General features: G+C 38.4%; 1 protein-coding gene across 4 annotated transcripts in view; it reads right to left on the bottom strand.

Annotated features, from left to right (window-relative positions):
• caskin2a (CASK interacting protein 2a) overlaps nt 1-23,643 on the bottom strand; it is a 58,957-nt gene extending 35,314 nt beyond the window's left edge. For 3 of the 4 annotated variants that reach the window (XM_039661364.2, XM_039661365.2, XM_039661366.2), the window contains exons 1-3: nt 23,439-23,642; nt 22,733-23,072; nt 7,029-7,080 (exon numbers count right to left, since the gene is read on the bottom strand). In XM_039661364.2, the coding sequence (XP_039517298.2) occupies nt 7,029-7,080; nt 22,733-22,826 (146 nt within the window). In that variant the 5' untranslated portion in view covers nt 22,827-23,072; nt 23,439-23,642. Of the gene's footprint in view, nt 1-7,028; nt 7,081-22,732; nt 23,073-23,438 lie in introns of all 4 variants that reach the window. The other variant, XM_039661362.2, reaches the window with a different exon arrangement.
• Nucleotides 23,644-23,973: the final 330 nt, after the last annotated feature.

The following is a 23,973-nucleotide window of genomic DNA, read 5'->3' as shown; positions in this document are numbered from 1 at the left end:
AAACTTAGAACATAAGTTGAGCGACCAGTTTACGATTGAAATTTCTAAAGTTGTTAATTATGAACTATTTATAAGTTATATATAAGTGCCAATAGGATTGTCATTGATTGGATTGTCATTGATTGGATTGGATTGGTACCCGCTAATAGATGCTGCTTTCAAACTCTCCTGTGAGTATCCAATTTTGAAGTGTTGATCATTGTAGCCAATGACAGACATATCTTTTGAGAGCGAGAACGAAATAGTCAGAATCCGCTCAACACCGCTCAAAACCTCTCGGTTTTCGCTCACTGCACAATTTAGACCTCTGCATGCTAGAGGGAGGGAGTATTGAACGTATAGAACGTACTGAACGTATAGCCTAAGGGATTGACCACTTCAGAAATTATAAAGGAAGTGCTCTTTGCTCACTTCCCGTTTATAACTCATATACAATTTGAATAAAAGTTTTGTTTTTAATGCTGCTTAGTACACCGCAAAGTTTCTGCATTTAACACTGTATTTAAATGCACAATTGAATCTAAAACTGCAATGATTGACAGTGATATAACTTTTTGGAATAGTTATAAATTTCCATCTGGCCAGCAGTAGTGCTTGTAAAGGAAAAAAAAATTGTCAAAATAGTCATCAAAAGGCGCGTTTCCACCGCAGGAACTTTCCCCAGGAACTATGAATTTTGGGGTGGTTCTCGGTGTGTTTACACCGCAGGAACCAGGGTCTAAATGAAGTTCTGGGTAAAAATTTCCCCCTCCAGAAAGTCCCTGCTGGCAAGGTGGTACTTTTTCAGAGTTCAGGAACTTTCGGGGTGGGACTTGTGTGCTGAACATGCTGATTGGTTCTCACCACGCTATTCTTTCTGCCCGATGGCGCGCGTTCGTCCCATCCATCTTACGGTCAATGTCTGCTGATAACAAAAGTCTACTTTATTTGGCCCCGAGAGCCAAAGCAGTGAGTCAAAATTTTTAATTTAAATATTTCATCAGTTGAGACAAATTGGATATGAATACTAAAGGGTAAGATTAGATGTTTTATCAGGCTATTAATATTTTTACATTTATATATAGCAGAAGGCCATTTGACTGAGAAAAGACACAATATAGGCATTCAGGGTTGTCCTATTGAAGTCTGAACCATGGTTATAGTTTGCTTTAAATAAGTATGTTGTAAGTAAGAAAGTACTTAAAGTGATGACAACTATGTGATGAATATGCCCCCCCCCCCCCCCCCCCCCGATGTCCCTCTTAACTTTACATTAAACACCAACTATTCACATTCAGTGTGGACATATACTTTTAAACAGTTAGTTCACCCAAAAAATGAAAATTCTGTCATTATTACTCATCCTCATGTCTTTAAAACCCTAAGACTTTCGTTCATCTTCGAACACCAAAAAAATGGAGATCTTTTTGATGAAATCTGACAGATTCTGACAGCTAGGCAACTGATATTTTGATGCTTCAAAAAGAGATTGTAAAACGAATCCATATGGATTAGTCCAAATTTTATCAATCACTTTATATGACGCACAGATTGAATTTAGGCTTTTATTCACATATAAACATTGATAAGCGAACAAAGAGAAGATCAACTGAACCTGCTTGACGCTCGAGAACAAAACCTCTTGCGAAAGCTCAAACGTGTTGCGAAACACAAGAACAAACCTCATTGGCTCTCGCACGTCAAACGAATATGCTTGAGCTTTTGTTACCACAACTGATATAGGAGTTGCTGAATGTTTATATGTGAATAAAAGCCTAAATTCAATCTGTTCATCATATAAACCGATCGTGTCTCCTCGGATAATTCTGGCTGAAACTTCTCAACCCATATGTATCATTTTTACAATCTCTTTGAACATTTTTAAGTGTCAAAGTTTCAGTTGCATAGCTGTCAACAGAGGCACAGAAAGCTCTCAGATTTTATCAAAAAGATAATCATTTGTGTTCCGATTTGGACACTGAGTAATTAATGACAGAATTTTCACTTTTGGGTAAACTATCAATTTAAAGGTTTTCCCTTCTGGTTTTTCTGGACCCATTTTACTACTTCTGTTTTCTCCTTCATTGCACTGGCGCAGTGCTCCGACAAGCCCCTATTTATCTTATACTGTATATACCCTGCTGCTCATAAATTCAACAGGGACTTGGGTAAAATCAAACGAGGGCATGAGTTTTGTGAAATTAACAAATAAAAGATTGGAAAAAAGCACACTGTAGCTAATGTTCACCAGTCACTGATGTTGAGAGAGAACAGCACTAATGATTAATATGGCACATGTCTGAGGAATGCTGTGTGTTCAGTCTATGGTTCCGCAGCACAAACTAACTTCTTAAACACATCCACAAGGGACACCTCTTCTTACACATGAAAGCTACTGTACGTGTTAAAAATATCCTGCCTGGATTTGACAAATGATTGTGTGAGTGAGCGACTGAGTGACTGACTGAGTGAGTGAGTGACTGACTGACTGAGTGACTGACTGAGTGAGTGAGTGACTGACTGAGTGAGTGAGTGAGTGAGTGAGTGAGTGACTGAGTGAGTGACTGAGGGAGTGACTGAGGGAGTGACTGAGGGAGTGACTGAGGGAGTGACTGAGGGAGTGACTGAGTGACTGAGCGAGTGACTGAGTGAGTGAGTGAGTGACTGAGTGAGTGAGTGACTGAGTGACTGAGTGAGTGAGTGACTGAGTGACTGAGTGAATGAGTGAGTGACTGAGTGAGTGAGTGAGTGAGTGAGTGACTGAGTGAGTGAGTGACTGAGTGAGTGAGTGACTGAGTGAGTGAGTGACTGAGTGACTGAGTGACTGAGTGACTGAGTCAGTGAGTGAGTGACTGAGTGAGTGAGTGACTGAATGAGTGACTGAGTGACTGAGTGACTGAGTCAGTGAGTGAGTGACTGAGTGAGTGACTGAATGAGTGACTGAGTGAGTGACTGAATGAGTGAGTGAGTGACTGAATGAGTGAGTGAGTGAGTGAGTGAGTGAGTGAGTGAGTGAGTAAATTAGTGACTGAGTGAGTGAGTAAATTAGTGACTGAGTGAGTGAGTGAAAGAAAGAAAGAAAGAAAGAAAGAAAGAAAGAAAGAAAGAAAGAAAGAAAGAAAGAAAGAAAGAAAGAAAGAAAGAAAGAAAGAAAGAAGCGAACAGCGCCAGTAGCAGTGATGAATAATGACCTGTTTTTCTCCACCTCAGCAGCAAGTCCCTCAGGAGCCGGTTACAAAGTTCTTCCCCTGCTGCTCTTGAAAGCACAAATTACCACTCATGCTAATGTGAGGCCCTCAACTTCATCGAGATACCTAGATTCAACAACAGATTCAACCTGTGCACACACTGTACAAAAGCAATTATATTCTGCCCAGCATACAGGGCTTAGTGAGTCACAGATTCAAGAAATGAGAATTACATAAAAAAAACATGTTAACCAAATGAATAGCCTGAGAGTTTGAACAAATCTAAACTGAACTGCAAGCTCCCCGTATGCAGTGCAGCATGACAGTTTTTTTTTTAAATCAGATTATTGTTTATGTTGTTTTAAACATCACTGTTGGGCATTTGTTCATTGAAAATACTAAAAATATGTTTTTACTAAATTATATTTGTTGACTGAGGTTGTTGAGTTTATTAAATTTGATTATTAAAGCAATGTATTATGTAACAAGTAGCGGCCGATCTGTTCTTCTGTAGAGTGATATACTTCAGAGTTTTCTATTTATCTTTTTAAGTTAAAAGTGTAATTGATGAAATTGCTCCAGTGAAAGTCAGGAAGAAGAGTGGTAGACAAAAATCACCTTGGAGAAACTCAACAGCAGTGCAAAAAATGAAAAGACAATGCGCATCTACAAAGACAGCATCCATGCTTTCAATATGGAACTACAGACTTTTTTCACGGATATTATAAACAGCAACTTAAAAAAACACACACACTCTTTTTGCTATATTGTAGAGAAACTGACAAACCCCCCAAGCCAGATTCCCGTAGAAATGCTCTCAGAAAGCAAGTGAAGTGAGTTTGCTTCTTTCTTCTCTCAGAAAATCACTAATATCAGACAGCTCAGCACATCCTTGACTTACACTTTCAAAATAGTTAAACGAATTCGAAAAAGAATCATGATAATTCATGTTGCTGAAAAAAAAAATCATCATATGAGATTTTTGCCATATCGCCCACCCCTACAAGAAATCAGTAGTTGCCTTGACAGGAATATACTGGTTGAATGACAAATTCAGTGAACAAACTAATTCAAGAGTTTTAACAAAAGTTTTACCAAGGACAAATAAGACAAAAATCTTTGTCTTCATCTGTGACTTATGTCAACAATACCTTAGGGAGTCTAGATGTTCATTCAACTCATTATCATCCAATACAAAATCTTTTTCTTCCTTTAATGTACATTGGTTGTGATCTCATATGCACACAAGTATACGTAGCAGTTTCATCTCCAGACAACATTTCCCAGAGCCACAGTCCAGAATTTTTAAGAGTGATCAGAGCTTTGAGTCTGTGGCTCTCTCAACAGTCTAAGCTTTGATTTCAAACAGTGATGGTAGCTCAAAGCAAAGGAATCATGGGAAGAGTCATGAGAAAACGAGTCAAACCATGTCATGTTGCTTTTAACTAACCATCAAATGCTATAGTTTTTTTTTTAAACTACAGTACATGTAAGTTTGTGTCATATATTGAGGAGAAACAACAGAAGAACTACATTTTTTTATCTCTTAGACAAGCATCTATGCACTTTCATTTTCCTGTTTGCGCACAAAGGTGTTACAACACACAGTGAAAACACAAACAAACACAAGTCAAGACATGGAGTATAATTTTAATGTGTCTGCGACTCTGCGGGGCATGCAGTAAACAAAATCAAACATTGTTCTTTCTAAGAATTTTTTTGTTAGCTTTACTTAAATGTCCAATAATTTGTTGAACTTACTTAAAATTTCTAAGTAATCTGTACTGTTTGCATGCTATGCCATTGTTACTCAGAAAAACAAATTTTTTTTAATGATTTAATTAATTTACCGTTACACATTTTTTTTGTGGTCTCTAGTAATTATAACCCCAATAACGATAGCAAATCAAATTAAAAAAGCCAAAAATAGAAAAACAAAGCAATTAATTTATTCATGCCGCAATGCACTCTGGGAGTACACTTCCTCAGATCACAGACAGAATTAAGTTGACAAAACTTAAATGGATTAAGTAAGAATACCTTGATGCAATTAAGGCAACGAGTTTGCATAATTAAATTAAGTAAACTGAACTAATTGTTTTAAACAGTGTAATAGGACGTATTATGTGTATAATTCTTACAATACAAATTCCTGTTTAAAAATCTTAACTGAAGTAATGCCAGACATTATTGTAATGTGTGAACAATTTCAAATCCTGTACATCCCTCTGTTTTTATTTTTAATGCAATCTGATGTACAGTGCACAGCCTTTGGGCCCTACACCCGGCCCAATGCAGCGCCAGGCGTGACGCAAGTGTGTTTTGCTGGTTTCAGTCCGACGCAGTTATCATTCTCACGTCCTATGCCACGTTGTTTAAATGGCAAATACATTTGCGCGCGCATGGGCGTGCTGGTCTGAAAACGAGGCGTGTTGGGGCGCTTTGTTGGCGCATTGCTATTTTGAGGCATAGACTGTGCCATTGACCAACTGAAACCTGGTTTGATCATTTTTTTTTTTTTTTGTTCTTTAAAGAGCGCGTTTGTAATAGACAGGTACACAACTCGACCAATCTCGACCAGATCCGTTTCCTCGTTAGAGAAGCATTCAGTTTTTCCGCTTGCAAATTCTGCATGTAAATAGCGAATGGTGCGAGTGCAACTGGCTTTTAAATGGAATGTGAGATGAGACTCTGATTGGTTTATTGCGTGTTACGCCCAAAACACACCCATTACTCATTAAGAGAATAGAGACAACCCTTTTACACCATGCGCCGGGCACACTGACCATTTGTCCAGACGTTACACTATAGCAAAATTGAATTTGGACTGAATTTCTAAGTGTGCTTTGGGCTTAGATATATAATAAGGCTCTATATTGCTAAAAATCTAATGCAGGACTGGCAAATTATTGATTTAAACACACAGACACAATTATATGTACGGATAATTTTGTAATGAGGGATTAAGCTCAGCTTAATGCCAAGTGTTTTATCTTTCTTCACCAATTATTTTACTTGGGGAACAATATTGTAAACTCAGAAGACTCTACAAAGAGGAAATTGTAATTGGTGGATGAGCCAAATATTCAGTTATCCCCTGCAGGTATATTCATCTGGGTTTAATTAATTCATGTTCTTGATAACTTCATTACTGCTTTAGGGACGGATGAGAACGCATTTCATGAGTGGGGAAATGATGCACAGACTGGCAAAGAGTGTCAATATACAAAAAAAAAAAAACAATAGACAAGTAAAATAATATAATATATATTTGTTTGTTCATGTAAGTGGAGTCTAGTTTGGCAGGTGTTTTTTTTATTATCAATAATATTGTTTTTCAAACAGAAAGGTTTTTAAATTGAGTAAGGGTTGACTAGTCACAGTGTCAGAAAGACCACCTTCTTGTAAAAAACAGCACATTTTCAGTGTTAAACAGGTAGGACACACACAATGTTCTGATCAGCAGAAGCCAAAAGTGCACATAAACCTTGCACATGTGATTAAAGCTTCTGTGTCTGATGTGCTCCGTTTGCTTCAATCTGCTCCTCAGCAGTTATAAACATGTAAAATTCATAAATTTCAGTCAAGTGAGTTTACTACATAAATAATAAACTCTAAAGGGGGAAGGCTAGGATGACTCACCAAACAACCCAAAATATGTTAAATTTATGTCATGTGAATTCAGGTTGACTGGGATACTTTTCGCCTTTGAGATTACTGGGGAAGAGTGTCACTGAATTCATGCCTTTATATCTGTTCTGATATAGAGCCCTATCCTCCTTCTTCTCATGCGATATTGCATACAAGTTTCCTTGTTCTCCACATTTTGGACTAACCGAGTGGAAAAATGAGAGAACTTACCCATCTTGATCTTGGTAGTTCACATTCAGCCTCTTTGTGGAGCCCAGTAACTCTAGGAAAACAGATGGAAATAAAAGTCAGGACATGATGTGATGTTTTAAACAAATCAGTCAGCTGCTGATCCCTCCATTAGAGAGGTATGAGGCATGATGATGTTAAGGCATGAAAGCACTCGTTTCAAACTTTCAACAGGCCATTGTTTTGTACTCAAACACAACGTAGATTGACGGTTGTGTCATATTTTTCCAGTGAGTAACAAAACATTCATTACGTGTCTATTTTGTCATCGGCACAATATTTATGTTATAACAATGATTTTTTGCATATGAACTGAAAAGTCAAGAAAGTATTTCTCCGTTCAAAACAGTCTTAAAGGGTTCAAATATGGTAATTCTGTCATTATTAACTCACGCTCATGCAATTCTGAGCCTGCCTGCATGCTAAGAATATCAGAATCTTTACACAGCTCTTTTCCATAAAACGACAGTTCATTGTGGAAATGTGTGTGTGGGTGAGAATAAGAGAACCATCCCTTTAATTGATGTCTACAGATGGTCTATATCCTGTCAAAAACACAGTCTTTCATATAAGACATGCAGGATTCCTACCAATCCAAATTAGGAATGATTTCCATGAATAAACTTTAAGCAACTAAATGTTTCTCTCTTTCCTTTTTTGGAACATGTTAACGCAAACAAGCGGAGTGATACAAACAGTGGAAAGCCCTAGTCCAGTTAGTCTCAGTGTTGCATCATCAAAAAACAAGATACTGTACAGTAAGTCCAAATCCAGTATGCAGAAAGTTCTTATAGGTCAAAAATCATCTCTACGTTGACTACCTATTATTATGCCCTATACAAATGATAAAATATTGCCTCTTACCTATTATACAGTTCTAAATGGTCTTGCCTCTTTGTAATTTTAATTGCGATTAAATCACACCTTTGTGGTTAAATCAAGCATAAACCATACACCGAGCATTTATATTGTTTAACACGTTCGTTTTGTCATCATTTGATACATCCAGCAAAGTAAATCATCAGATTGAAGGATGATTCTCACAAAACTGTATTTTATGCAAGCTTTTTTCAAGGTACATTTTTAATTGTCTTTTCAATAATGGACACTCTGAGACTTTGCTTGTCTTTAACTTGACTGCATACCTCATCCACCAAACTTTACAAGCGAGATGATGGTTTGCTTTATTCAGCTGACAAGTTGTATTATTAAACTAGTTTGCATATCATCAGGCCAGATGTGGGATGTTTTGACGTTCCGTTCAGTCTGTATTTCACACAGCGCGGTGCGTTAAGGGATCGTGCTCTTTAGAATCAGTCACAGATAAAGAGCATTTCCAAGATGACAGATGACATATCTGTCAATATGACAGAGCTTGTGTTTTAAATACACAGTGGAATGAATAATTCACTGAAAAAGCAGTCTCTATTCGCTCTGCCATCTCTGCTGGTGCCATCTCACCAGCCTAGTTCTCTGTTTTGCTTTTGGCTTGCTTTGAGCTTGCTCAGTTGGGGTTATTTAGTGTTTAGCAATGTTGTTGATCTGTGTTGTGCTACTTTCATGTTATCACTGTGAAGCTGCTTTGTGAAAAGCGCTATATAAATAAATGTGACTTGACTTGACTTGACTTTTGAACTGATTGTTTGAATGAATTTGCTTACCAAATCATTGGACTGAAAATTTTCCCAGAATAAACTCCTGACCTCTAAGATGAACTCTGTGACATAAATTACGTTGATGATGCAATTTCGCGAGTTATTTTTGCGTAAAATCATTTTGACACGTTAAAGATTCTGAATTAATCTGAAGCGTTAACCAATCTTCTCTCACACTACAATCCATCCACCCTAGGCTTTTGTTCACATTTTACCGAAGAGCTTTTTCACATTTGGCTCCTAAACTGTGGAATAGCCTTCCTAATTATGTTCCGGGCTCAGGCACACTTTAATGCGTATGTGAACACCATCAGTGTTTAATCACATGTTCTTGTTTAAAGTCTGTTTAGAGAGAATGGTGTCGTCATAGCTAGCGGTCCCTAATTTAATAACAAATAAATTTCGACGGAAGAAACGCTATAAAGCCAAAACAATCTCTGTTACCTTAAAGTATATGTTTTGTCTCTCTACATTGTTAAAAGCACTATATAAATGAAGATGACTTGACTAGTGCATGCACGTAACAGCATCCGCTACATATAGAGTGCCGAAGTTATGTCACTTTGTAGGACAACTAGGAAGTTAACGGCGCATGGGTTCCCTCGATCGAAAAGCTATGCTGTTCCCCATAGACTTTTGGAAAACCGCTGAAATCTGTGTTCAACAAAGAGTTGTGACCCTAACATGTTTTGTCTATCAAGATAATCTTTACAAGTTAATCCAAAATGTATACATTTTGAAGCCTATATAAAGTTTAAAAACCCACCAGCAGACAAAATAAAGTTAAAAAAACACAAGCAGGTTATAACTGGTGTGTTTTATATCATAGATCAAAACGTGAAAATATTTAGAGGCCTTATTTCAGGCGATTTAGCAAAAACCCATTTAAAAAAAAACCATAGACTTTAGGGCGAGGGAACCGGAAGTGCTAAAATGCTAACTTACTTCCGCGTTTTGGCCTACAAAGTGACGTCATAACTTCGGCACTCTATTGGACCATCCAGCTACGCCATCGTGCTACAGGCTGTAGAGAGGAACTCTTAGGCGTTTCCGATAATTTCAAAGATTTCAGATGATGGCAATTATGGATTGACAGACAAAACTTTTAAATATCATCCCAGTATCATCCTTATATTGTAAACATTATGACTATTTGCTGCCTAACACGTTTGTTGGTACAGCTTAACATAATATATTAAGTTAACCACATAACATGTACCCTATTATAGCTGTATGTATATTACTGCCATTTGGACATCACTTCAATGCACTTATTGCATTTTCTGTAAAGCTGCTTTAAAACAATGTCGGCTACTGTGAAAAGATCTGGAACTAGCGGTTCTAAAATGCAAGTTAGAACGTTCGGTCACACTTAAATACAAAAATAAGTACAATGTAGGCTATTTATGTGGTCATATTGTATCGCAAAACACTCTTCGATCGAGGTGGGATCCAGTTAGGGTTATTAGGGACAGGTTTGGTGGTATAAGTGGGTTAGGTTATAAGGGAACGATCAACGCTGTAATTATAGATGTAATTACAGAAATTGATTACAGCTGTAATGTAGGTATTTTTGATTTGTATGTACAATGTAAAAACAATGCAAGTGCATTCTATCAAAAGATTAATTTATGTCAGTAGCTACATAGTAGTTAAAGACACCAAAGTGAGACCAAATGTTCTAATGATGTGGAAAAGTAATAGAAAATAAAAATTAGAAAATTTGGAAAAAAGAGCACTGTACTAACAAAAAAGAAACAATGAAAAATTGTAAGCCCCACCTGTCGCTAAAGGGAAAATGTGATTTAGGTCACCAAGTGAAGAGCGATGAACGCAGAGCAAGACTGTCAGTGACAGAAGACAAGTCTGTCCTCTAACAACATGGAGCTGTGTCATCATTTTAAATGAGCTCTGAACTACAGCATCCTGACTGCTTTTATCTCAAACGTGGAACAAAAGAAACTTTACTGTAAATGTAAACGGTGTTCACTTACCTGTCAGTACACACACAACTGCCTGCCCCATTTTGACTAATAAACCTAAACTTGTCTTTGTTTTCTTACATCCTATGCACTTCAACTATTCACTTGCTTAGAAACCTTTCCATCCGATCCAAATAAGACCATCAGCCTCAAAAAAGATCCCGTCTCCTGACTCCAAATCACACTGCAGGAAATTGGATCTATAACTATTTGTACCCTCCAGCATAGTGGGAGCAATGAATTCCTGCCCCCACATCTTCTGGATTAAAACCAATCAGAAAAAAAAAAATCGTATTTATAGTGAAAACTTCATTTGTTATTCGCCAATTAGGTATCTATGGCTATCAAGATGTTCATGTCTTTCTTTCTTCAGACGAATCGAAATTAAAGTTTTTGAGGAAAACATTCCAGGATTTTTCTCCATACAGTTTAGTGGACTTCAATGGTTTGAAGGTCCAAATTGCAGTTTCAATGCAACTTTAAAGAGCTCAACACGATCCCAGCCGAAGAATAAGGGTCTTGTATAGCGCAATGACAGGCCATTTTCCACACAAAAAAAAAATTGTATTGAAAGTCTTTTTTTTTCAGCCAAACACAATCTGAGCCAAAATATCCTGGCTCTTCCAAGCATTAAAATGGGAGTAAAAAAGTAAATATTAATTAACTGAGAAAAAAAAAACACATCCATCCATCCATAAGGATGGATGCCTCCTGTAGAGAAGCGATTTGTTTGTGTAAGAAAAATATCCATAATTAAAACTTTATAAACTGTAATCACTATCTTCCGTTAACGTCCATCCGAGCATTCACACGAGAGTCGAAGTTCAAGGAAGTTCAAGGATTTAATGAATTATATTACTCTCCACATTAATTGTGACAGAGGAGAAACTCTGATGCTTTTTTGGTAACAGAAACTAAGTGGCGCTTCGGTAGGCCGCCATTTTGGGGTGAAAATTCCAACTGGAGTCACTGGAAAGCAGCCATATCGTGAGCTTAGAATTATAAGGTTCTATCTCCGTTTAGGGTAGTTCTGAGATATTGAGCATCAAAGGTTTTACATCCCAGCTGGCAAAACTGTTATGTAGTATATTCTTCTATTATAGCTTTATCTATTAATCTTTTTTTTTACAAAAATAACACCACACAGGCATTAATAAACACCTAATGGATCAGATTATGTCAAAAACTCAATTTCGACCAAAAGTGAAGTGCCATTTGAAGTGCATGCAAAGTAGATTTGCAGCACTGAAAACAGTCTTCTAGAAATGTCCAACGCATTCTCATCCTTTAGTGTCATATAGGTGACGCTATAGGACAAAACGGCGAAATACTACGCACATGGCACCCGTATATCAAATCGTTAATATAATGCGCTGTGATGGGTAGGTTTATGTGTGGGGTAGGGTAGGGTAGTCTCATATTCACACTAAAGGATTTATGACGCCTTGGGTTTGCGTGTTATATTAATGATAAAGGGTGCCATGTGCGTAGTATTTCACCGTTTTGTCATATGAATGAAGACAATAGACTGGCATTATGTAAATTTGTTACATTGTTATGTAGTTAGGTAACAGGAAGTGAGACTGGAATTGCTGATAACTCGTTTCAGCAGGTTAAAATCGATTATTTCTTTTAGTAGAAAATGACTATTTGTCGTTGTGCATTTTGATCTTTAAAACAGACCTTTCAGCTATATTGCATTGCAATGCACACTGCCTGAAAGGTATTTTTTTGAAAAAGCATAATGGGGTGCTTTAAATTAATTTAGCTTTTATGCCTATTACTTATAATAGGCAAAAAAATTAATTTATGCCTATTATAAGTAATGAAAATACCAAGGTCTGGACAGGAATCGAAACACACCATGAATAGTCTATATTTCAAATTCTTACTTGTGTAAGGATATGGCAGAAATAGTATGAGTTGCTATTCTGAAATAAACCACAGATTGTGTTCATTCACTGTAAGAATACAATACACTCAACTTTACCCTCCATTTTCAGTGATGAATAATGAAGTAATATCAGCATTGATTTTAAACACCTGGTTCTTGACTCGTTAGTTTTCATGATCAGACTTTTTACACAAAACCATTTTACCATTTTACCAACCATTTCCAAGAGGATGCCAATTTAAAATGCAATGTAGTACTGTGGAATGCTTAACATATCATTCTATTTTTTTCACAAATCATAGCCAGTATTGCACAATGGAAAGTAAGCAAGTATTTCATTCGGAACATGGTCACAATATTACAAATATATAAAAAAAACACATTTTAATATAGTTAATACATAACTACAATGTAGTTAAATACTAAATTAAACTACATAGATGGATTATGTTACATTTGAAAAACAGTGCTCAAATCCTTTCCCAACTTGTTTGTCTGCGTGTCTGAATTTGATTTTCCATGTATATGGTTACTGCCAACAAAAAATGTATGCAAATGTGTTCAATAAACTTTCATTTAATCAAACTTTCCACTTGTTTGGTGCACACAAGGGTTCGGATGGCAGCGTTCACACTTTTTCAAATTAACTGCACAGAAATCGCTGTGTTTTAGAAAAAGTTTGTTTTAATAAAAATAAAGCTGTCAAGTATGAATACACCCCATATATTGTGACAAAAAAAATTTCAAGAACTGTTGCATTAGTTCATTTTAATTGACTAAACTGAAAAAGTAGCAAAAACACAAAACATCTACAAGTATATGCTGACATTGTATCAAAAAATTGCCGTCAACAATTTCCTATGGATCTGAGGGGTCTGTGTCTCATGTTGGGCTAATCACAGGCCTTGTTGTACTCCAACAGACCACCCCACGGCCAGCGGGCAGAAGGCACAATGCCAACAGAGCTATGAACTTTACATATGACTGTAGGGGAAGAAAAAAAGTTGATGTGGGTCTTTCAAGAGGAGTTCGAGTTTCAACATGACAACATTCCAGACATGGCTAACCCACCCAATCTCTCAATTTCCATCTATGTCCCACTCTCCCTCCCTCACTCACAGTATCCACACAAAAGCGTGCGTGGAAACACAAACACCCTTTGTGTCTGTCAACAGTGGTCTTTTCTCGTTGAATGGAAGAGCTGCTTCTGATGTGGGCATCCTTCAAATGAAATGAGCCACAGTAACCGCACAGGGCTCAACCACTCCCTAAACCCACACAATAAACATAATGAGCAACTTTAAAGGACACCTTATATCAAGTCATGTTTTGTCACTGGGTTGTTGTTTTTTTATGCTTGAAGGCATCTTTCCACCTTTACTTATTAATAACCCCTCAAAAAAACAACAACAAGGCACTGAGTGAATCTGAAGAACGGACGTGACCATGTGAGAGGAGAGAGTGTCTGGCATAATCAATATACACAAGTTTTGGGAATTTGACACATTTAAGCCAACAATAATAAAGTCACTGAAAGTACATTTGTGAACGTGTCAAACTAATATAAGCTCTTAGATAATTAATGCGAAGCCGTTTTGAAACGCAACTTTCAGAGATTATAAGACTTAGAAGACAAACATCTTGTTGCAAAACCTATGACTAAAGGTCAGATTTTGCAGCATTTTATTACAGTTAAGCTATGTTTTCATTCTGACAACCTTGCAATGTTTTATACATACCAACGCACACTAGGGCTGTCAAAATTGCGCAAAAATTATGTTCGAATATTTCCTCGAAAAAACACGCGTATATTCGAACTATTCAAATATCTGGTTGCGCATTTTTTCAATGACGCGCATTACGTCAATAACAGGACAAATTAATCGAAAGAGACATAACTATTTGTATAGGTACTTTATTTAATTTTAAACATATTTAACAACGTATTACCTACACAAAAAAGTAAAACAAAGTAATGGCCAAGACTGCAAACCTCACGCTCGAACGCAATAGGCCTATCTAATTAGTCAATTAGCCTACACAAGTATATATTTTCCATATAAATACAGAAGACGGCATACTGCACCGTTCAAAGATTTGGGATCTATTCATCAGAGAATCCTGAAAAAAATGATAAGCGTAAGAAATATTTCTTGAGCACCAAATCGCACATTATAATGATTTCTGAAGGATCATGTGACTGAAAGACTATTTTATAATAATTTCGCAATATTACTATATTTTATAAAAGAAATTAAAGTTCTAAATTTGAAAAAGTACAGTGCAACTAACATGCAGAACGTCATTATGTGGTCATGTGATAAGCAGGTGTTGGAGGTAAAGCTCTCAACAGATTAGATACTGACTTTAATTAGATAGATCATTTCTGATTGGTTTTGGCTTGCCAGAATCAATTTAGGGTATAGAGTTGAATGACCTACCAACTATTTGTTCCAGTAAACAGTACAGTGTGAAATACAAGCAAACAACCTCTTTACTCTATAACAGAGTGTAAAAACTAAAAGCCATTTTATTGGAACAAGGTGGCATTAGAAATGAATACTGAAATTGGACTGAAAAAAAAGACAAACTTCTCCTCTTTGCATAAGGTTTCCCCACGTGGATTTCAGAATCCAGACCCAGCAGTCACATTACCATTATCCCATGAGCCTTTGTGACAGTGTGTTCAAATGGGAATTACCACTACAAAATAGGGAAAAGGTTTTACTGTAATCTCGGATCGTTTCTTAAACAACACTCTGCCACATGATGAAAGCCTCCGTGAACAAAGCAAGTGGAAAATTGTGAAGGTGTCTGAGCTCACTGTAAGTGGATGAGCGGAGATAAACGAAAGCACCAGGTTATGTAACACACACCACGTGACTGTGCACAAGAGTGACTTAGACTGGCTGGATACTTTTAAAATAATGTAAATGATCTTGCAAAATACTCACACATAATAAATGCAAATTTTCACACAAAAAAAATCTAATTCTGCAAACTATTGGACTACTATTTTACGTACACATGGGTTAAACGAATATGTCCATATTAAAAACAACCAATGAATAGTAATTATTAAATAAACATGTTCCTTCATTCTTTTTCTTCCGCCACATATAATGCATGAAGCACTAAAAACTAGACTTGAATATAACAAATCACAATATTGACTTTCACAGATTTGCGAGATATACTCGCAACAAAAAAAAAAGGTAATTGGAAATTTTCTAAAACCTCACAATTCTGACTTTTTTTCCTTGCATTAGTTTCTCACAATTCTGACTTTTTTTCAAATTTGCACAATTATCTGTTATGACTTTTTCCTCACAAATGTGTTTGAATCTGACTGTTCAGACTTTTCTCAGAATTTTGAAATATATACTCGCAATGGCGAAAAAGAAAACTAATTTGTTTAATAAATTGTGATAAAGTTGTGGTTACCTTTTTTATTTGTTAATATACATACAATGATGTCAAAATGCAAATTATGTGGAGTATTCATTGTAAACAGTCTGTTATTGTTAAATCCATCCATTGCATCCATTGTTAAAGGGACAGCAGCCTCATAAAGTCTGCATTTCATTAATAGTTTGACTTTTTTATCTTTAATATTAATCAATTTATTTTTAATTCATACAGTGAATCTTATAAAGTGTTTTATTTTTACATTTAATGAATCAATTTTCGGAAGTACTGTATTTACATGTTAAATAAACCTATGCTGTACCTGAAAAACGTAAACTTTAATTTGTAATTTTATAATATATTTGTCCTATTGTTTGTAATTTGATGCTTTTTTAAATTTTTTATATAAAAAAATATTATAAAATGACCTGCCTTGTTTTATTACAGAAGACTGTGTAATGATTGCAGTCAGGTTAAAGGGCATTTGTTTTATAATATTGGGTTGACTAAAATGGGAAGAAAAACTAAAAGATGTGAAGATTCACATTTAATTCAGTGGGATTTTGTCTTCTTCTAGACCTACTGTATTAAATTGTCTAATGCAGTCAGATAGGAAGAGTAACACAAAACAGCAAACTAGAATCAAATCTATATCGAATCATGACCACAAGAATCAATTTGAATGATTACCACCTCTAATGAATATTTATGATCATCTGTCTATTTCATCTCAAAATAAAAATCTTTTCCAAACCATGGAGGAGCAAGCAAAGAAGATGGTTTTTAAGATAAATTCACAGACTGATCCTAGTCAATCACTGGGATGACGATAAAATCATTACAACGAAAGCAGACATGGTGTTCTGATTTGATCTCCTGCATAGTCTGGTTTTGTCACATGCCTTTGTAAGGTTGATTTGGTGCTGAAGACTGTAAACAAAGCTGCAGAGAACCAGTCAGATCAAATTCACCTTGCTAGTCTGCCCACTGACATTTTTAAAGGATCCTTCTATTTAATTGGGAATTTTTGTGAAATTAATGCTATTGGAAATAACCAGGCCATTAACGTTTAGTCAAAAAAAAAAAAAAAAAAAAGGAATGTTGGTGGATCATATAACCTGTGGCTATAGTGATACCAAATATTATGTTTGCTTCCACATTAGTAGGAAATTACACTTGCGTAGTTTAACCCATTATATTTGCCAAAGACGATGTGAATGTGTTGTGATTTCAACACATGTGTGTGCATCAACAGTGAAACAGTGAGATGGATCAAAGCTGAAAAGTGGCCTAACTATGCAACTAAATTCATATATTTATTACAGCTACAAACAATTGCTTTTACGTGACATATGTGATGGTTATTTTGATACTAACAGTGTAGTATGTCTCTCCACGGTAAAATTCAAACCTCTGTATGGCAGAGCCCTATGTGGAGTGGGATTTTGAACAAATTAGATTTCACAGTAAGCGGGACTACACAGTGCTATGACCCAAATCAGAAACCAGATGATTGTCAAATTAGCATCACGCTCCGGTTAGGACAAAAATATGGGTCCCCGAGCTTTCTACAACCCACCACAGCTCGCCGGTTTGCCTGCCAGCTTTACTCGGTTCGTTCAACAATGGACAATGGCCGCCATCCGCCGTAGCTTCCGCCACTGACAATGACGAGGCAACTGCATCTGTGGGGGAGCCCTGCAGCTCTATCCTGGCGTCGGACAGTGAGGAGTGGGCGAGCTCTGTGGACCTCCCCGTCTCTGCCGCCAGTCGTCAGGGAAACTGGCCAGCATCGATTTGGAACTGATGCATCTGCTGTCACGCGGGAGTGGGAGGCGTTCGCGCACAATCGGCTGTACGGATGTTTCCTGCAAAATGACCACGTCCAGTGGAAGAAGCTGTAGCGGCCCATCTTTGCCCGCCCTCTGCTGAACGGGCAAGACGGCGTTACCTTCCAAAGCTTGCCGTACTACTTCCGCCATGCTGACCCACGCTTACTCCGCCACCGGGCAGGCTGTGTCGGCATTACATTCGATGGCCATACTGCAGATACTATAGGCCGACCTTCACCGAAAAATGGATGAGGATGGACTGGAAGCTATCAGCGTGCCGGATTTAAGAAACGCTATGGACCTGACTCTTCACGCTGCGAAATTCGCTGCACAGGCCATTGAGCGGACCATGGCTTCTCTCACTGTCGCTGAGAGACACCTTTGTCTGACACTATCTGAGATCCCAGACTCAGAGCGCTCTGTGTTCCTTGACACGCACATCTACCCAGCTGGCCTCTTTGGATCATCCGTCAAGGATTTCGTGGATAGATTCGCCAAGGTTCAGAAGACGTCACAGGCTATGAAGCAATTCTTCCCGAAGCGCTCTAGCAGCAAGTTGCTCAAAACAGCTGTCTGCTCAAAGCTCCCTGCCACAGTCTCCACCAGCCACCACTTCACAGCTCCGTCAAGCCCCGGACCAGAGACCACGCTGTCGCTCCACACTCTCGCCGCAGGTTGCCACCCCCCTCCACATGGGCCCCTGTAATGGCTGAAGATTGAGATAAAGCCAGAGGCCTCAAAGTCTTCCTAGCCCTCCTAGGAAAATGACGGTGTTCAGATCTCGCCGTGGCCAGACTTCCACCAAAACTTTTCGGTCAAAACAGTCAGCTCAGGCCGACAGTGTTTTCAGTGCAGTAAATGTGCCCGCTGTCCCGCGCCTACACTCACAGACATGTTAAGCCCCACGGGGCTCGCCCTGCTCGCTCTCTCTCAGCAAACTGCTAGAAACGAGCATGGTCAGGCTGCCCGCTGCAATCGGCGTGCCCTCAGCCTCAAATGCTGCAAGCACAGTGTTTACGTTACAGCATACCAAAGCTCTCCTTTCGCCACTATATTGTGGCCAAAGCCCAGATCTCATTCTACCCCTAGATAATCATGCAAATGCGTGGGCAAATCTTCCCAGGGTATCAGAATGGATGCTGAACATTATAAAAAGAGGCTATTTGCTGCATTCTGCTCGACATCCCCACTGTTATCCGGTGCAGGTCAAAACTACGGTAAAAACCATAGAGATCTTAGACAGTTGAACAAAGTGCTTGTGAAATGCCAGTTCAGAATCCACACAACTAGGAAATTACTCACACAGATTTGCTAAGAGGACTGGTTTATGACAATAGATCTGAAGGATGTGTATTTCCAAATACGAATAGCGTCACTTAACAGGCGATTCTTGAGATTCGCCTTCGATGGCCAGGCATATGAATACACAGTCCTACCATTCGGCCTGCCCCTAGCACCCCGTACATTTACAATGTGCATGGACGCTGCTCTCGGGGCATGCGAGTTTTGAACTACTTGGACGATTGGCTGATTCTAGCTCGATCACACTCAGAGCTCATAGAACACAGGCCCATATTACTCAAACATTTCAAGAATCTAGGTCTCAAAGTCAATTTGGCGAAAAGTTCACCTGAATTTGGGACCAGACAGACTGTCAAGAAACAATGTTCCAGCAGGAGAATGGTCTCTGCACCCGCAGACGGTCCTACTGCTGTGGGAGACATTCGGCAGAGCGCAGGTAGACCTGTTTGCGTCCCAATATAACACTCACTGTCCGAAGTTTTGCTCCAAGAGCAGGGATGTGCTGGTCCTCGTCTGGCCCCGCTGACTACTCTATGCTTTTTCCCCCATCTCGCTCCTGCCTCAGGTATTGGAATGAATCAGCGAAGAAGGATGCTCAGTGCTATTTGTAGCTCTGCTCTGGAAAAACCAGGCTTGGTCCCCGTTCTGATGCAGCTGACAAGCACTGTCCCATGGCCAATACCGATGAGGAAAGACCTCCTCTCTCAGGCCAAGGGCTCGAGATTTGGCATCATCGCCCGGAGCTGGTCCCTGCACTCATGGGCCATCAACGGGTACCCACAAACCTCCCGGAGGGAGTGTTAAACATGATCACGCAGGCTAGAGCCCTGTCAACTAGACGACTTTATTCCTCAAAAAGGTCTGTGTTTTCCGTTTCTAGCATTTACAAAACCCGCGACTGACCACTCACTGGTGAAGAATAAGCAGGTCATTCGCTTCCTTAAAGGAGCTAAGAGGCTGAATCACCCCAGACCCCCCTCAGTCCCCATGTGGGACCTTTTCAAGGTTTTGAGAGCCATGAAAGGTGCCCCGTTCGAGCCAATCCACTTGTCGGACATGAAACATCTGTCATTCAAGACAGCGTTTCTTATGGCTCTTGCTTCTGATCTATAAAATTACTCCATGGGCAAAAGTAAGACCCATTCTATTGCACAGTTCAGGCCGAACATTTTCACCCAGACTGTGTGGAACACTGTTAATGTGATTAGCTCCCTTAGGATGCTAACTTATTGGGAATGATGCTTCTAGCCTCTCTTCTCAGACTCTTTGTGAGTCCCTGGTGATTATGCACTATACGAGCCCTGGGCACCTGCCCTTGGGACTTTGGTGTTGGATCCCAGCATGCACAGCGATTTACACTATGTACCCCTAGCGTAAGATTACGCAGTACGAAAGAACCTCTCATAAGAGATCGTACTCGGTTATTATCTTTGCCGTGTCTGCAACACGCTCTGGTTCGCTTCAGCGCTGAAAAGCCCGATTATATCACTTTGGCGGGAGGTGACGTAGTGGGCGCGAGGCGCCCCCATTGGTTCTTACATCCCGTAGGACAGCCAATAGGCACACGTCTGAATGCATGCATCTTCTGATCTAGGCTGTTCGTGTTTTCTACAGTAGCCTTCCGTTCTGTAGGCTTATTAAGCTAAAAATAGAAAATGTATGCAAGCTCTCAGATAATGCTAATAATACTGTCCATCCTTTAATTATCTCTAGTTTCGATGAATATATAAAAGCTGACTGTAAGAAGCAGGTCTGCTCAGTTGAAGGAACGGCCGGCTTACACAGTTAGATCTAGTGATGACTGACAACATCATTCATGGATTAACTCATTGAGCAGATTCCAAAACAGTCCCGAGTAGCCTGACCCATCTGTCATGACCAAGAGGAGAGAGTATTAAAACATGTATATGCTTGCATTTAACATGCTTTGTGTGAAAAAAAAACACTGGCTTGGAGTCAACTTATGCATCTTGCTGGTATTTCCCAGTTTCAAATTTTGGGGGGAAAAAAGTGACTGAAAGCAAAGCGGCCCATGGCATTGTTAAGGAACAGTGAATGCTGTGCTGAAATCCAGCTCTCTATAAAGTTAATCTGTCAGTTTGCCATATGGGTTATCCCTGATTTGTAACAAGACAGGTGGGGGCAGGGAAGAACACAAGATACTAGATTTTAGCTAAATGGAAGAAGGAATTTCAAAGTTTTTCCGGGTTCAATACAAGTTACGCTCAATCTACAGAAACTGTGAGTGAATGATTGACCCAGCATTTCTTTTCCTTAAAGGGGACATGAAGTCAAAATCCATCCAATATATTTTAAAATGCATGTTACTGATCTTGAAATATGTTTGATTCATAGTTTTTATCCACTCTTAATTTTTAATTAAAATATCATAACTTCTCTCTGGTAGTATGGACTTCCCCAATCATTTCAGTCCACTTAATCCCTGCCACTTTCTTAAATTCAACCTCAAGCTTGCATTTAGATCTGCCTCCATCCGATCAACACTCGATGGATAGATAGAACCAAGCTCCCGCGCTACATTTTTTTTACCAATAATCCATTTCAGTCGTACATCACAACATACGAAAAGATGTGTCGCTTCTTCAGTTTCATTGCGACTTTGAAAATTAATTAAAAATTTTCAGACAATTTTATAAAAGCACAAGGAAACAAAGTCCAGCTGAAATAAGAAAGACATTGATTTGATATAAATAAATAAAAAGTTAATCAACTGAGAAGTTAATCAACAAACCCAGCAAACCAATAAAAAACAAACCCATCCAAAAATCTCAAAGGTACTTAATCAAAAGCCTTACATGATTAAGATCGATACATAGCCTATGAATTTGACTGACAGGGAACACATTCAATAATTATATTCAATATTAATAACACTGCCATCAATATCCTGTATCAGAATATGACCCTAATTGGACTGACTATCACCATTCAGATATGCAGGGGAGTTCATTGACCGTCTGGGCCGCCAGGAACTGACCCTGTTTGGCCTCCAGTCGATACGGTCTCAATCTGCTTGGGAAAGACTTACAGACTATCCTGAAAACATCCTCTGCAGGTGCACTGCACTAACTTGAACCCTACTGAGTAACAGACTACTTGTTTTGAAGGTTTGGGCATACTATTCCAACTTGATGTCTAAAGGTACCTGTTAACATCTAGTGTACATAAAGTCATAGTGCACACATTACTGGAATTGCCAAGAAATGCTAATGGTCTTTTCAAGTTCAGTTGTTGTTTAGTCTCATACAAGGCTGATTCAGTGATTAGTCCAGTGTTATTGCTAATGCAGCACAGATGTTAAATAAAGAAAATAAATTCTTCACCAGAAGAGTAATCTGTGACACAATAACAGCATTTTCAAGAATGATTGTACAGGGTATCAAGTTGCAGCTTAGCGCATTTAAAATATTTTTAAGAGATTGAATAGGCTACTTAAAGCATGAAGTACAGTATAATATGATCTGTGGCTGTTAACATACAGACTCATGACATGATGTAGACTCAGTACATGATGAATTGGTTAACTACATTTACAAATGTCAAAAAAATTGCACATAACTTTGTGAAAAACATGTGCCATAAAATAACTCACTATTTCGGTTGGTCTTGATCTTGGCCAGAAGTTTATGAGCTAAGGGAAGGTCTCCATTCTTCACAGCCAGAAGAAGGTCCTGCTCCTTGCCCATGGCTCTTGTCCAGCTCCCAGAAGTGTGTTACAATCTGGATTCACAATGCCATGGTTCTCTCGGTTCACAAAGCCAAGGATTTGGCTTTTGGTCTAACTTATTATTTATATGGACAAAACATTTAGCACATTGAGCTTTTAATTTGTATTTGAGTTGTTTTTTAAAGTCCTATGCTATTGAGCATGCTTGAGCAGCGTGTATATTGAATGTAAGCCATCCTTAAAGCCAGAAACATCACATGGAAACCTATGGGAAAACACACATGCAGTGCTATCATTATCATAAATCACTTTAATATATTTAAGCATAAAACACAGTTTCTGAAGAAACCAGTGTATGGAATATTGAGTCTATAGACAAATCTATTTAATTTATCTTTCATTTGGAAGAAACAGGCAACCAATCACTTCCAAGACAACCTTAGAGCGCTACTGTAATCATTTGGTTGTTATGTAAAGTACCGTAGGACGTATAATAAGATGTTTGGAATAACCCTAAGCAATAATGCCAACTTTCCTGACCAGTTAACTTGTCTGAATTTTTTTTAAATCAAAAGCTAAATAGGAATAGCCTACACTTGTCATGTACAAAGAACTGAATGATAATACTCACCAATACGTAGTAAGATCGATTAAACGCTTAAAGCCACTTATTCCACGAAACCGAGGTAGTTCAATAAGTATAATCCAGTTTAAGATTTCTGTTCATGTTGTAGAAATCGCTAAAGCGCAATGCCATACTTGACTGCGTTTGACAACACAAGTGACCGGTGCGTGAGCGTGCGCGCGTCGGTTACGCGCCTCCCTGGTGTAACTCTCTTCCTGAAAGGTGCGCTTTTAAGTCTCGCGCTTAAATTAAACGATTCCAAACAAGAAAAAAATATGATAATGGCGAATATATTATCACATTCTCTAAATGTTTACCTCGACGGATGCAAAGTTCTAAAGCTATCTTATAGCTATATGTTGTGCAGTTTGCGTTTACACCATATGTGTTAATCAATAAGTCTAACCTAACAGTTATCTCTCACAATTGTCTCCAAATGATTTGATAGCATAGTGATGGCAAACATCACATCAGTATCACAGAAGTCACTGTTGTTTCTAAACTAAGTGCGACATCTAGTGCCTTAACGATGTAATGCCCC

Source organism: Pimephales promelas, chromosome 17, assembly GCF_988280905.1.
Source record: "Pimephales promelas chromosome 17, fPimPro1.hap1.1, whole genome shotgun sequence".
NCBI classification, from domain to species: domain Eukaryota; kingdom Metazoa; phylum Chordata; class Actinopteri; order Cypriniformes; family Leuciscidae; genus Pimephales; species Pimephales promelas.
Note: the sequence above shows the minus strand (reverse complement) of the source record. Positions and strands in the feature narration are given on the sequence as shown.